The following is a 15,931-nucleotide window of genomic DNA, read 5'->3' as shown; positions in this document are numbered from 1 at the left end:
GGATCGTTGAAGCAGAGTCCAACCATTATTTCTATTGCCAGAACCAAGTTGGAGCAGTAACCCTCCACAAGGGGATGCATCCAGCATGAACCAGGATCTTGCCTGGTTTAACTATTACTCAAAGTCAATATTATTTGCATTTGCGTATGAAAACTGAGCAGATATTAAGAACGACATGGCTTTAAATAATTGCAGGCGGAAGCTGAAATCTGTGCAAGTGCAAGTATCCAGGCTATTGTGTATAAGGGCACCTGAACTATGTGATGAAGGTAATACCTTTGCACCTCACAGCTATTCTAACTTGGGTTAAATTTACATGTATGGCCAACAGCTAGCGGAAGTAATCCTGATTCCCAGACGTACTACTTCAACAACACCTGTGACAGTGGAAGTCACCATCGTCCAATTAAAAACCATTGTTGACACTTGCTCTTTAAGCTACAAAGATGGTTTTCTCTCCTTACCTGAGCTTTGCGATCCTGATTTCTGGATAATCGATGAACTCTGAGCTTTGCTGACTGCCTGTACAGGCTGAGCCACAATGGTTCCACTTGCTCCGCTCACCACAGCCTTCGCCACTCCCTGAGCCACAATCTGCTTCTGTCCAACAGCTCGAGCAACCGTAGTGCCTGGTTTGGCAACAATTATCTGACCACCGCTCAGTGCCACTGCCTGCTTCACCACTGGCTGCAAAGTTGAACCCACTGGAATCCCAACCACCTGTGGGTGAGTAACAGGCACTCTTAGTTACATGTACAATATGCAGCCACACAAAAGAAATCTAACATATTAGCAATAACTAATAAATCCAGGGAATAAATCCAGGGAAAAAATCTGGGGAAACTTCTATGTCCCAAGAGTGCTAACAAATGGTTGAGGCAAACAGCATTTATGGGGAAGTGAAAAAAACACACAGAAAATAACACAATTAAGCTAAATAGAGCTGTGGCCATGCTCATGTCCAGCTTAACTACTAATATGCAGTGATTATGTTGAAGGGATTCTATCCCTATTGTTTTTCTTCATAATTATCTGATATCTGGAGTCCTCTTCCATTGAAGGACTGGAGATGCTGAGGCATAACTGGATGTTTTAAATCTGTAATTGAATTTTGTTCGTCAAAGCTTTCAAGCACAATGGACCAAAGGCCATTGTCGTTTGCCATTTAAGGGTAAATCAACTTACACAACGTGAATCACACAGCAAGCTCAAAGGGCTGTGCAGCTTTCTCCTAATCCAACTATTCCCAAACCAAATGAAGCTATTTTGCAAGGAAAATGTATACTGGATGGATTTCTTCAATTGGGTTGCAAATTACTTAAGTTAGGGATGCAAATTCAAAAGAATGCATGTATAAAATGCAAAAGGAAAACATTTTATTTAAAGTTTTCCTTTTGCATTTTATACATGCATTCTTTTGAATTTGCATCCCCAACTTAAGTAATTTGCAAGTGATGTACCCATTACCCTGTCTATATCCTTCATCTTGTACCATATCCTTTATCCTATATCTGTACACTGTGAATGCCTTGATTGTAATCATGAAAAATCTTTTCACTGACTGGAGAGTGTGCAACAAAAAGTTGCACACTGTCCCTCAGTACATGTGACAATAATAAACTAACTAAACTGATGTATTACCAGTCACGGGATAGATTGACTGAATCTTGACCCTTCAAACTAGGATTGGATGAATTAACCCTGGCAATGATGGAGTGGGTAACCTCCTTCTGTGTTGTAAACTTCTCTGATTCTATGACAAGTTTCTAAAAACATCTGAAGTTGTTATATTCAGAGGGAATGATGTTAATATTGTTGTGAGGCTTTTTTGTTCTACAGTTGGTTAGGTGTTACGTAGAATGGCAGTGAGATTCTTCTTCCATTGTTTTTTTACTCTCAACAAATTAAGAAATGAATAGAGAAGATCGGTGATGCAAATAACAGCAGGGCACAGGATATAACGGAGGGAAGAAAGCACAAAAGACCATGTGGATATTTCCACTTCTTTATCTTTTGTTAATATGTTTTAATTTTTCCTCTGTTCATGACTGGCTAAACTCTAGAAGGTACCAAAGGATTGGAAAACACCAATGTGACTCCCTTGGTCTAAAAAGGATATAAGCAGAAGGCCAGGAACTACAGGCCCGTTAGTTTAACAGCTTTAATGAACAAGGTGCTGGAGCTAATCATCAAAAAAAGAAACAGGAAACCGTTTAGGGAACCTGAATATAATTAAACCTAGTGAACATGAAAGGTTGATGAAAGGTAAATTAAGATTGGCAACCTTGTTATGATTCTTTGAGGATGTAACATAAAGAGTTGATTGATGGAAAACTGTAGATGTACTATATTTAGATTTCAAAAATTCATTTGATAAGGTACCACATAAAAGCCTGGCACATAAATTAAAGCCCAAAGTGTGTAAGCATGGATAGAAAATGAAGAGTTTAATTAAATAGATCCTTTTCAGACTAGAAGACGGTAATTAGCGGAGTGCTGTAGGATCAGTTCTTAACCTGCAATTGTTCACAATTTACATTAATTATAGAATTTAAATCTGACATGTGTGAGATATTGTACTTTAATTTGTCAAACCAGAGCAGGATTTACACAATAAATGGTAGAGCCCTGTAAAGTGTTGTAGAACAATGAATTTTAAGAGTACAGGTGATTGCTTCCCTGCAAGGGGCAGTTCAGTTGGACAGGATGGTGACGAATGCATGGGCCACATTTGCATTCAAGGGTATTGAGTACAAAAATTGGGACATCATGATACAGCTGTACAAGTCGTTGGTGAGGCCACACTGTAGATGTACAGTCTGGTTGCCTAGATGGAAAGTGTGAAGAAGAGATTAACAAGGTGTTACCAGGCTTGCAGGCTTGAGTCCTAGGGAGAAGCTGGATAAACTGGGACATTCTTCTTTGCAGTGTAGGAGGTTGAGGGGCAACCTTATTGAAGTACACAAAATCATCAAGGATATGGATGAAGTGAACGCTTACAGTCGCTTTCTCCCCCAGAGTAGAGGATTCTAAAACTAGAGTGCTTAGGCTTAAGAGAGGGGAAATATTTAAGAGGGACCTGAGGGCAATTGTTTCCACTCAGAGGGTGGTCTGTTTCTGGAACAAGTTGCTAAAAGACACTAAAGGTGCATACAATTACAACTTTCAAAAGATATTTGGACAGATATACGGTTAGGATGGGTTTGGAGGGATATGGGCCAAATGCAGGCAAATGGGACCAGCCCAGAATGCCAAATTGGTTGGCATGGACAAGTCAGACTGAAAGACCTGTTTCCATGCTGGATAGCGCTATGACTCTGATGACATGAAGCAAGGAAGTTTGCAAAGTTTCCAATCGAGACATAAGAGACTACAGATGCTGGAATCTGGAGCAACAAACAATGTGCGAGAGGAACTCCTTGGGTCAATCAGCATCTGTGGGCAAAGGAATCTTTGACATTTTGGGAAGAAACCCTGCATTGGGAATGAGAGAGAAGGAAGATTGTTGAGAGTGTCGGAAATGTTTCTAATCTGAAGAAATGTGTGGGGTACATTAGATCACAATTGAAATGTGTTCAACAATCAAACCACCTACAAAAATATTTCTGACCATTACTAAACCCTCCTACTTACAAGCTTTCTTTGAAAAGGCTACAAATGGGGATCAACACGAGAGCAATTTATGAACTTGGTGGGGGTGAACCTCAGAGAAAACGAGGTCTAAAAGATGTATATTTATTCAGATAAGTGTTGATACTACTGTTTTATAATTGTTCTCATTTACAGCTGCCTATTGTTTGGAACAAAATAATATTCCAAGCTCAGTGTGTGATGACGAAAGTACATGACAGCAAGGGTGATTTGACATTCCCAGTGCCGACCCTCAGTTAGACAGCTCGGTGTCTAACTTTATTCTCGTCATGCCCTCCAAGAATTACTTCACAGTCAGCTCATTACCGCTTCACTGTCTGCAAGAACGTACCTTGGTCTGAGTGGCTCCTGCTCCAATGTTGCTGCTGTGCTTTTGTGGGGAGACAGCAATCACCTGGCCACCTTTCACAGTCACAAACTGCTGCACAGCCTGCTGTGTGGGCCCAGATGAGACCCCTGACTGCTGTGCCACTGCTTCTCCTTGTTCTTGTTTGATGATAACCTAGGAAGGACAAGATATTTATTAAATATACTCCAACATGCAAGAGAAAACAAGGCAAATATTTTCACTGTTGAAATAAACTTCCAATGAGGCTTGCAAGCCTTGCTAGTTTATTCGTTTTTAGCCAAAGTAGCCCCGAGTCATCATATTGTTAAAGTATCAGTAATTATCCCTAACCATTTAAGCTACTGATCAATTTATGCCAGTCACGACAACCACAATTTTGGTGTTAAGTGCCAATCAGACTCTTGGTCGATGAAAAAAGAAATGGCCATTTTACATCTGGTCTCATGTACGAAGTGGGCTCAATGAGAAATCATTCAGTTAAGGAGCCTGGGGAAGAGCAATCACAACACGATAGAATGTCAGATATATCTTTTGGCTGAATAGCACTGGTCCAGAAAGCAGCTTCCCAAACTACACACAGAGCAATTGCAAAGGCACAACGGACAATTTGTCAACAGTGGACAGGGAAGATGTCTAAAAGGAAAGGTTGACAGATGTGCAGTAGAGCTATTTCTTAATGCTCTGCAGAAATATACCTATTTAGAAAGAGGAAATCAAACAGAACGATGAACCGTATGTGGTTAACAAAGAAGATCCAGGAAAGTATTAAAACAAATGCTCAAGTATAGAAAGTGGCAAAAACTAGTGGTAGACCAGAGGACTCAAAATTTTGTTTTGGAAACCAGTCACAAGTGAATCAAAAAAGCTCATTGAGTAGCAGAAAATTGCCAATGAGAAAAATCTGGCAAGTAATAACAAAACAAACAACAGGACCCTTTATGATATATTAAAAAGCAAGAGAGCGTGGGGCTCCGGTCAGACAAGACGAGAAACAATAACAGGAAACAAGCAAATGGCAGAAAATTTTATCCAATATTTGCATCAATTACCTAATTCTGCTTCTGTGTATTATGGTTTAAAAACTTGGAGACACAGGAACTGCAGATGCTGGTACACAAAAAAGACACAATGCGCTGGAATAACTCAGCGGGTTGGACAGCATCTCTCGGGAACACGGACAGGTAACATTTCAGGTCAGGACCCTTCTTCAGACTGTAGGCCCCACAGTCTGAAGAAGGGTCCCGACCCAAAATGTCACCTATCCATGTTTTCCAGAGATGCTGCCTGACCCGCTGAATTACTCCAGCCCTTTGTATCTTTAAGTCAAAAACCTTAGCATGAAGGCAAGGCTGTGGGTGAAGCTGCTTCGATTTTCAAAAGATTTTATTTCAAAGGGAGAGTGCCAAAATTAGTTGAAATCGATGGTGCTAAAAACAAAAGAAACTATCTATTGGATGAATTCAATGGGTCAGGCAGCATCTTTGAGGGGAAAGGAACTGTCGATATTTGGGGTCATAGATGACTTTTATAATTCTGAAGAAGATGTGTATGTCATGGATATATTGATGTCATTCGCTCAGAGGCACAGTGGACACTATGTTCACCACACAATAAGGCTTGTTACCACGTAACCAAAGCCTTTTCGACTCCATTACCAGTGAAAGCTGTGATACACACTTCCAAATAGGACTGGTCCCAGACATTCATTTCAATCTTACCTCCGCTCTGAAGCCACGATATTAACCAATGGGTCTACAACATAGCTGTCCTCAGTGAAGTCCAGTATCAAACCAAGGCAGCACCAATATTTCTCTCAATCTCTTTTGCCGGAATGTTGCACCTTACCTCTAACAACTTTTCCCCGGAAATTGAGCTAATTTTCAAAATTTATGCCAAATACACTTTGGAACAATGGACATCAAACCTCAGTGGCTGAGCTGTGGTGTGCATCTGCACAGTCTCGGAGTCTGAGCTTCAAGACATTCCAGAACAGGGTAGATTGTGTGAGGAGAAAACAAGTCAAGTCAATAATAATTCCCATGGAAGAAGGCATAGGTTTACGGTCAGGATTAAGAGGCATAGAACGATCAGAGGAAGAATTGTTTTTTTAAACGCAGAGGGTGGTTGCAATCTGGATCATACTGCCTGAGAAGATGGTGGAGACATGGACTCTCAATAACATTTAAAAAACATCTGGACAAGCACCTGAATCGCCACGGCAAAGTAGGATGCTGACCAAGTTCCAGTAAATGAACACAAAGTGCTGCAGTGAATCAGCGTGCCAGGCAGCATCTCTGCAGAGCGTTTAGGTGACATTTTGGGACTGGTAAAGGGGATTAGTATAGATAGGTTCTTGATGGTCAGCACACATATCATAATCATAATCATACTTTATTACCCAAGTATGTTTTACAACATACGTGGAATTTGATTTCCCCTACAGTCATACCAATAAAAAGCAACAAGACACACAAAATACATTTTAACATTCACCACGGTGACTCCTCCACATTCCTCACTGTGATGGAAGGCGAAAAAAAAGTTCAATCTCTTCCCTTCTTTGTTCACCCACGGTCGGGGGCCTCGAGCCTTCTGTTGATGGGACGATCTTGACTTCCGTAGCCGGCGGTCGGGCCCTCCGCGTCGGGGCGATCAGGCTCTCGTATCGGGGGGATCTCAGCTCCCCCGCGCCGGGCGATCGGACCCCGGGTCGGGGCTGGTCAAACCTCCTGCGACTTTGAAGCTTCCCGACATCAGTCTGTACCTGAGACTGCGAGCTCGTCGATGTTGAAATCCGCAAGCCGTGGTTGGAGTGTCGATCCCAGGCTCCGATGGTAAGTCCACGGCCCCGCAGTGGGGCTCAAATAGGGTTGCCAACTTTCTCACTCCCAAATGAGGGACAAAAGGCGGCGATGTGGGTATGGTGCAAGCCCGGGATGAAGTGACTGAGCAGCTGGCAGATATATATAAGAAAGAAAGAGAGGGGGGGAGGGGGAGAGAGAGGGAGGGAGGGAGGGAGGGAGGGAGGGAGGGAGAGGGGGAGGGAGAGAGAGAGAGAGAGAGAGAGAGAGAGAGAGAGAGAGAGAGAGAGAGAGAGAGAGAGAGAGAGAGAGAGAGAGAGAGAGAGAGAGAGAGAGAGAGAGAGAGAGAGAGAGAGAGAGAGAGAGAGAGAGAGAGAGAGAGAGAGAGAGAGAGAGAGAGAGAGAGAGAGAGAGAGAGAGAGAGAGAGAGAGAGAGAGAGAGAGAGAGAGAGAGAGAGAGAGGGAGAGAGAGAGAGAGAGAGAGAGAGAGAGAGAGAGAGAGAGAGCACAACAACCCTGAATAGGTAAACAGATCCAATATATCAGCCATGTATACATATCTTCAGTATTATATATGAAATGTCACACCAAATTATAACAACGCATGATACAGAGCATAATCTGACTACCAGTCACACATGAAATAACACCAAATAACCCGATCTGTAGGTGCCTATAGAGTAGACATATAATCACTGCAAAGGAGGAAAAGAGGGGGGTCTCACTAAGTCTACTTTTTCCATGGTTATCTCTTGCTGCTCTGGACTGATTCAAGTAGTCCTTTGTCCTTTTGCACATCCAGAGAGAAGTCCTTACATGATAAGTGACAGTTCACAGATATTTGAAGTTCATTTTTGATCAGCTCTGTGCTGCATCTGTTTCTTGAGTCTGACCATTTAATGGTCATCAGAGAGAAGATCCTCTCTACAAAGCCATTAGAGCCTGGCACACTGAGGACAAATGAGACAATCCTGAACATGTTGATCAAGTTGGCTTTCCCTATGTTTTGGAAAACTGCCACCCACTTCTGACTGGTGGATTTTGTGGCATCCTGCCTGGCTTTCTGTATTTCCTCCCGGCTAGCACAAAACTCTTCATGGAGTTGGTCCATATTGACTGTCTCTGTCATTTTTAGGGCAGCCACCACCTGCTCCAGGTCAGTGAAGGAGAGCTCCTCATAGAGGCCGATTGGTTTCAGTTTCATCATTACATTTTCTGTTGAGAAATCAAACCACTTGTCAATGTATGTAATGACAGTCATAGAACTTCACAAAGTCCTGTTGCTGCTTGGACCTTGATGCTGGCACTTGTTAGTCCATCAGCTGCTTGGTCTGGTATCCAAAAAAGCTGTCCTGTTTCAGCTGAAGCATCTTCATTTTGAACTTTCGGACTTTCTGGTTAACATCTGTGATGCCGAGCTTTGTTTCCTCCAGCTTTTTTACGGGTTGGTCAAAAACACACCCCACGTTGTGGAAAAAGCACAGATAAATTTCACTAGCTCCAGTTTTTTCTTCATCCTCAAAAATCCTCTTCAGTGCCACAGGACAGGTCTCAAGGGACCTGAAGTATGAAGTAAGAGCTGGCCAGCTTTGCAGGAGACTTCTAACAGCTGGATGAAGAGAGAGCCATCGTGTGCAAACATGACACTGAATTTTACGCCACTCAATGTCAACAAAGGCAAAAAATGAACGCAGTTCCTCACTTCGGGAAGCAGATATTGAGAAGTGGCTGTAGACCAATATCCACTGGCAGCTGATCACAGGCGTGTTTGCAGGCGTTATGAGCTATCTGAGCTGGGCAATTAGCTTTCAGAATGCGATTGTTGGCACTGCTCAATAACTGGTAAACTGGCTTGCGGGCTCACCTTCTTCGGTCGGGGACAGATCATCCATAATATCCCGCACAGTATTTGGTCCTAAAACATTCATTGTAATCATCTCAACTTTCGTTCTTCTCAAGTGCATCCTCTTCGCAACATTTGAGTCATTAAACAAAGCACGGTTAAGCTTAGCAAGACAGTCAGTGCTGTTGTAGCTGAGTCCCTGTTTAACCATATGGTACACATTCGAGGCTTCACTTGCCGCCATTTTGTCTTTTTCTGCAGTAGATTTCACGACGAATGCACCAGTATTGCTTGCACCTTTAGACAATAGACAATAGGTGCAGGAGTAGGCCACTTTAGCTAGTGTGGCCTTCTTGTGCACTTCTGTGGAAGCATGCCGAGTTAGGTCATTCGCACCTCCATGGCCAATTGAGAATTCCCGACGGCATAAAGTGCAGAAGGCCTTCGTCGAATCACCGCTGATGGGCTTAACCCACGTCTTTTTTGCTTCCCATTGCTTGTTATAGCTGCAGTCTTTACTTTTTTGCAGGTTTATCCATATTTGCACATGCCAAACTGACCGTACAATGCCAGACGTTACTGAAACGTTTAATTTTGGCAGGAATTGGCAAAATATAGCGTACAACTGATGCGTGTAAAGGGCCTGAGATTGGATGACAGGTGAATCACTTGTGCGTGGCGTCAACAGCACATGCAACACGCTTGCATGCTGTTATAATCAGATCTAGGATCTGTCTGTAAGCATGCCATCTGGTGATTACAGGGCAGTAGCAGTCAAATATGGGACAAGGGCGGTCTCATATGGGACAAACCAATTTAGCCCAATAATCGGGATGCCCCGGCTAATACGGGACAGTTGGCAACCCTAGGCTCAAAGTCAAGTCTCGAGCAAGGCCGCCAGCTCCATAATGTTAGGCCGCAGATCGACCGGGAATACGATCCGGAAAACAATCACATCTCCGGCAAGGAAAGTAAAAAAGTTTCCCCAGACCCCCCCCCCCCCCCCCCACATAAAACAAACCAGAGAACATTAACACAAACTTTAAAAACACACAAAAAATAACAAAAAAGGCAAAAAGACAGACAGACTGTAGGCGAGGCTGCCATCGCTGATGGCGCCACCCGGTGGACATATGGTGGGCCAAGAGGCCCACATCTATGCTGTATGATTCAATGACATTATTATTTGGTTAATGAGAGTATATGATGGATGGGTCTTACAATCAATATTCTCAAGACAAACATCCGCTACCAACTTGACCCTTTTGTTCCAACGATAAATTTTCAAGATGAGACTCTGTAAAACTTAATTACTTCCCATATCTGGTGAGCCACCTCTCAGCAAAGGCAGGCATCCTTGAAGAAATACACAAACATAGTCCTTGGACATTTGAGGATTAGACTTCAGACGTGGCACAAAACTCATGTTGTCCTGGGCAATAATCCCTATTGTCGTGCATGCTTCTGAGACCTGGATTAGCTACAGCAGCTGGAAAATAGCACCAATACAATCTCTGCAAAGTTCTCCAAATTCACCAGAAGGGCGAGCATTCCAGCTTTTTGTATCTATCTTCAAGCAAATCCAATGTCTGATTCCTGACCCAATCCAATATTCATAGCATTGAGGCCCTCGTTGCACCCAGTAACCATGTAGGGCAAGCCACATCTACCAAATTTCCCTTACCAGCTTCCGAAACCCGATATTCTTTCCCCCGCTCAGTAGCTAGAGATAAACAAGTGGGATACGGTAAAATATTTTCAGATTGAATCAGGTCTCTGGAGCTGCACTAGAGTGCCATCCAAAGCCTCTTTGAAAGAAATGAAATATTCCACAATCTCTGGTAAATGAATGCTCAAAGAAGCATCATTGAGATTGGGATGAGAGTGATGAGTTCATGCTCGAGGAGCGCACGGATCTACCACCTGATGAAAAAGTCTGTGGTTCCACATTGGTTCCATGAACCTCAGAATGGAAGGAGAGGGAGAAGGAAACTGACCAAAAAGAAGCGGTGAATTAGAAGTGAAAAAAATTGAAACAATAAATCCTCCCCTCTCATCACAGATTAAGAAAAGAACATTTCTTGTGTGTTATAGATTTCATAGAGACATACAGCAGAGAAACTGACTACTCGGTCCATCTAATCTACACCGATCCGACATAAATCTCATTTTTATTCTCCCCAACCACCCCAGTTTATACCATTCACCCACACATAAAGGCCAATTTATATGTATAGCTAATTAATTTACATACTCACATATTTTTGGAATGTGGGAGGAAAACAAAGCACCTGGAGGAAAGAACATGCAGACTCCACTCGAGAACACCCAAGGGCAGGATGGAATGATTGTCTGGTTCTACGAGGCAGAAACTCCACTAGTTACGCAACTGTGTCATAATCATTGGAATACCCTTTAGCTATAATAGGAGTGTACGTCATAATATTAAAACAAAATAATGGTACACACCCCTCTTTTCACATTGTTAAAACACAATCAATGATCACTCATTGTTTCACCCAAACAAAAAATACAATAAAATAAAATCTTTGCCATTACTCAGTAGAAACTCTCTTTGGCACCTCTACAGCAGAGGCTGCATATTCAAGCAGCCTCTGCACCCGAGGTTGGAATACAAGATATGGACCTGCAATACTATGGTAATTAAACAAGGACCTTTCTGCTTTGAGGCTGGAGCCAATCGCCCTCATTCCTGAATTATATCCATTGCTTCAGTTGAATAAGACGGGTTGGTGATGAATCATGAATGCCCAAGTCCTGACGTTAGACTCTCAGTATGTGACAAGTTAGATAATGCAAGTTGTGATCATTGAAGAAGCATGACAAGTCTGGCTTGGTGCTCAGGAATAGAATCTGCCACGCTTTTCAGTTCTGGGCAGCAGCTAAATCATGTCTTTGTCATCCGGCCCTGCAGTGGTATCTCCCAATTCTCACTGATAAGTTTGATTCCAAATAAACAGGGCACCCGGGTAGAGTGGGATTTTGTTGTGAGCGCAGTTTAGGGGTAGGCTTGGATGAGGTGTTCACAATCTGGTAATAGCGATGTCATGTGAGAAATAGGGTCCAAACTTTTACTTTTGAAAACCAGAACAAAACTCTCAAACACTGCCAACTGCTGCTAATTTGGCTTGGTATGCAACAGTGAGGACAAACAAGTTAAAAGAAAGGTATTGTAACATTACGGCCATACCAATAAATAACTCTAGATAGATGGGATGAGCGTTATATAATTAGATTATAAATGGAGCTATGATGCACCTTCTGGGTCATTTTATGTTTAGTTCAAATGGAAAGGAGGCAGTAAACTTAGATCTGGAAAACTATGTTATCAGAAGTGAATCATTGAAGTCTTCTGAAGAACCAAGTGGTGTCAAAGTTTTATTTAAGGAATACAAGAAATATGAAATAATATGAATTTTGAACACCACTGTGAATAAACAGTGCAATGCAAGCTAGTTGGTAGCATGAAACCAATTATGAAGTATTGAAAAGTATTTCTTGCACTGGAGGATGGTAAAACTATTATTTTAAGGAAATGTGATAATACACTTAATCTATGGATATATAAAAAGAAAAATTCTAGACTTTGATATAGTCAAAATCTAAAGTCAGTTGTTATGTGATATCCAGTGAATTTGATTATATATATCAGATAGATCTCCCACAAATTCAAAGAGAGCACATGAAGATAAAACATCTTCAACGACAAGGACTTTCCAGAGAAACAAAACATAAACAAGTATAGACAAGGTAATGATATGCAACTGACGTAACGTTAGTTACCAATAACATTAAATCTACAACACTGTTTATGAGCTAGGCTTTCCAAACTCCACTACTAAACTCCAACAGAAGGTGGAGCTCTCATACTTGCAGCTTTACAATTGTCTCCATGGCTTTAATTCCAACTTGTTTTCACAATATAAACATGAAATTTAATCCTCGAAGTGCCAGATTTCCCCTGTAAGTGCAGGGATACCCATCGTTGCCCGAATGCATTAATGGGGAACCTGCTACCATGGTGTTAAATCAGTTATCTCCCACTCTCGCATCAGAGGAATCACTGGACAAATGAACGTACTGCTCTATATTTCTCTGGGGGGGTTTTATTGATCTTATTAAGGCTACATTGAGATAGAGAGAATCCCAACATGCAATCTAACCCCTCAACTTTTTCACTTTCCTGGTCTTGCACCTCATCTCAATAAGTACTAAAGTGTCAATTTAACACTCAGTCTGCAACAATCGCTGTATAAATATACACCTTCTTTCCTCAGGAGGATCTAAATACATACAGAATAACTTGGGTCTGCCACTGAGTGTCTTCAACCTCATCTTCCATTCCACATCACGTATGAATGGTACCTCAGCTTTATCACCTTAATTTCATATCCCTTGATAATGTTGCTTCATAAAATGCTCATCAAACTCAGTTTCAAAATTCCAGTCGATCTAACACAATCATGTCATGAAGAAAATTCTAAATTTTCACGACCCATAAAAAAACTTTTCCCTATATTGTGCCAAAAATTGCCTGCCTCTATCTTTAAGACCACGGACAATAAATTGCATGGAAGAGTGATTCCAATCTGCCTCTGGAGGGTCACTGAAATAAAACATTATGTGGCGTCAAATGTCAGCCTCAAAGGTGAGATGATGAACTAAAGTCACAGTTCACTGAACCAGAAACGAGATGCAAGAAGATTGTTGGCATGCCTAGGCACTGTCCTAGAAACAGTTCTTGGGTTGGATATATTGGTTCTGTCTGTTTACACAGTTCTCAATTTGACCAAAGGGCCTGTTCCAGTGCTACACATTTTTAATGTTTGGTGTACAGTAAGGTGCATGACCACGTGCAACCACTCATTATTCCATAATAGGAATAATGCATGTTTTGGTTGTCATAACTGAAGCCTTTTTTTCCCCTCCACACGTCTTCATTGTTGAATGTATCACTTCAGTTTTACAAAAAAACATGCAGGTGAGAAGGTTTCAGTTTCAATCTTCAATCAGCAGTTGATCTCAGCAAGTGCAGCAAAGGAGCGGGCTGCTCCATCTAGGCAGGAGAAAAATCAGCCAATGTTCCCTGTCCCCAGTTCTGATTATAACATTCAGTTTTTGCTTGAAAATTATTACAACATTAAGTCATGAGAGAACTTGGTCAATTGCGAACCCTCAATCCATATAACCCGTATATCAACATTCATTGTCCAAATTAGGATGAGACAATAAAATTGCCTGGACCACGTGGAACGGGGATCAAAGAAGACTTTAAAAGGAAGCTTTCCAAGTATGTGTTGGAAAAAGGAGTGAAGGATTAGCCTGATATAGTTAGTGGAAGAGTAATGTGAGGCGGCTCGTAAGGAATTTAAATACTTCAAAGAAGTGTATTTGGATTTTCAGAAGCCTGGAAGTGTAAGGTAAGGATCCATGCAGAAGATTGAGCAAGGTTGAGCAAATAGTGTTTGAGGTGATATACTGGTGTGGATCGAAAACTTGTTAATGCACATAAACAAAGAGTGGGAATAAATAGATCTTTCTGAAGTTGGCAGACTATGACCAGTGGGACACTGCAGGGATGAGCTTTTGGACCCAAAGGTATTTACAATTTATTTCAGTGATTTGGCTGAGGTGTAAAATGTCATATTTTCAAGTTTGTTGAAGGTACAAGATGAGATAAGATTGTGAGAAAAGCTTCAGAGGAATGACAACCAGCTGAGTGGGTAGGAAAGAAGATTGTTTGTGCAATACAATGTGAAAAATTGTGAAGCTATCCATTTTGGTGCACAAAAGAGAAATGTAGATTTTTTTTCTAAATAGTGAGAGATGGGAATTGTTGATATTCAAAGGGACCCTTGTTGCACTTGTACTACTGATAAGTAAAGACCATTCCTAAAGTACTGTGTGTGTTTGATATCTTTAACATAAACTTGTCATGGGGGGGGGGTTCAACAAAGATTCATCAGACTGAATGTGTAGAAAGGAACTGCAGATGGTGGTTTCTACCATCACACTGAGATAGCAAGGATGGATTAGGCTTGCATTTATTGGAGTTCAGAAAATGAGGAGAGCTCATTAAGAGATACAGTTCAGAAAAAGCTCAAGAGGCCTGATGCAGGAAAGATGTTTCACTGGATGGAAGGGAGTATAGAACGGAGGACCACAATTGCAGGATATATATATACATAGCACAAAAAGTAAGGAAATTTGTGTTTGGTAGATTATTTCTTTGTTGTAACAATGCTTCTTGGCAATAAATCTTATACCGTTGGAAAGCCTGTTTATTCCCCTTTTAAATGGTGCCACATTTGTAAGGAACATGCATTTGTGGGATGAGCAGCAGAGCTGAGTGTATGGGTTGCGCCCATGAAAAATTTGCCAAATCTTCTCTGCCAATGCCAAACAGCTTATTCTGCTGTTGCTATTGACTCTTGTTTTGAGCTTCTGGTACCACCAGGTGCTGACAATCAGGTGCCTGATTGGCACCTGATTAGCAGCATCTGTGAGCATGGGCCCTGCTACAGTGGTCAGTAGGTGTCTGCTCCAAGAATCAGTATGCCACGTTTGACTGATCTGGATAGGGCCCGTGCGATAGGGCAACTTCAAGCTGGTGTTCCGCAAAACCAAGTTGCAGCATTATTTGGAGTGAGCCCTAGTACCATCTCCAAAGTGAAGGCCAAGTTCCATATAACGGGGGATGTCAGAGACAGGCCGCGAAGTGGGCGTCCCAAGAAGACGACACCCGAAGAAGACCGTTTCCTCACCCTGTCAGCACTTAGGAACCGTAGGCTGTCTTCTACAGATTTGCAGTCAAGGTTTGCAGGACGATATGGCCGACGGCTCTCTGCCCAGACAATTCGGAACAGACTGCACGCAGCCGATCTCCGGTCTCATAGGGCTGCCAGGAGGCCTGCCATGACTGCCCTTCACCGTCAGGCCCGTTTGCGCTGGTGTCGGCAACACGTGCACTGGAACCTGAACATGTGGAGGAATGTTATGTTCAGCGATGAGTCCAGATTCTGCCTACGGCAGTTGGATCATAGGGTCAAAGTGTGGAGAAGACGCGGAGAATGCTATGCTGATTGCTGCACCGATAGAGTAACATCTTTTGGTGGAGGCAGTGTGATGGTGTGGGGCGGCATCTCCCTCACTGGAAAAACGAGGCTTGTCATCATTGGAGGCAATCTCAATGCAGAGAGATATCGAGATGAGATTCTGCAACCAGTGGCAATCCCATATCTCCACAGTCTGGGACCGAACTCTATC

General features: G+C 42.3%; 1 protein-coding gene across 7 annotated transcripts in view; it reads right to left on the bottom strand.

Moving 5' to 3' along the window:
- yeats2 (YEATS domain containing 2) overlaps positions 1 to 15,931 on the bottom strand; it is a 125,359-nt gene that overhangs the window by 48,466 nt on the left and 60,962 nt on the right. For all 7 annotated transcript variants that reach the window (XM_078410714.1, XM_078410716.1, XM_078410718.1 and 4 more), the window contains 2 exons: positions 3,983 to 4,153; positions 465 to 720 (listed from right to left, as the gene is read on the bottom strand). In XM_078410714.1, coding sequence (XP_078266840.1) covers positions 465 to 720; positions 3,983 to 4,153 — 427 coding nt within the window. The remainder of the gene's footprint in view (positions 1 to 464; positions 721 to 3,982; positions 4,154 to 15,931) is intronic.

The sequence above is a fragment of the Rhinoraja longicauda genome, chromosome 13 (assembly GCF_053455715.1).
Source record: "Rhinoraja longicauda isolate Sanriku21f chromosome 13, sRhiLon1.1, whole genome shotgun sequence".
Taxonomy (NCBI): Eukaryota; Metazoa; Chordata; class Chondrichthyes; order Rajiformes; family Arhynchobatidae; genus Rhinoraja; species Rhinoraja longicauda.
Note: the sequence above shows the minus strand (reverse complement) of the source record. Positions and strands in the feature narration are given on the sequence as shown.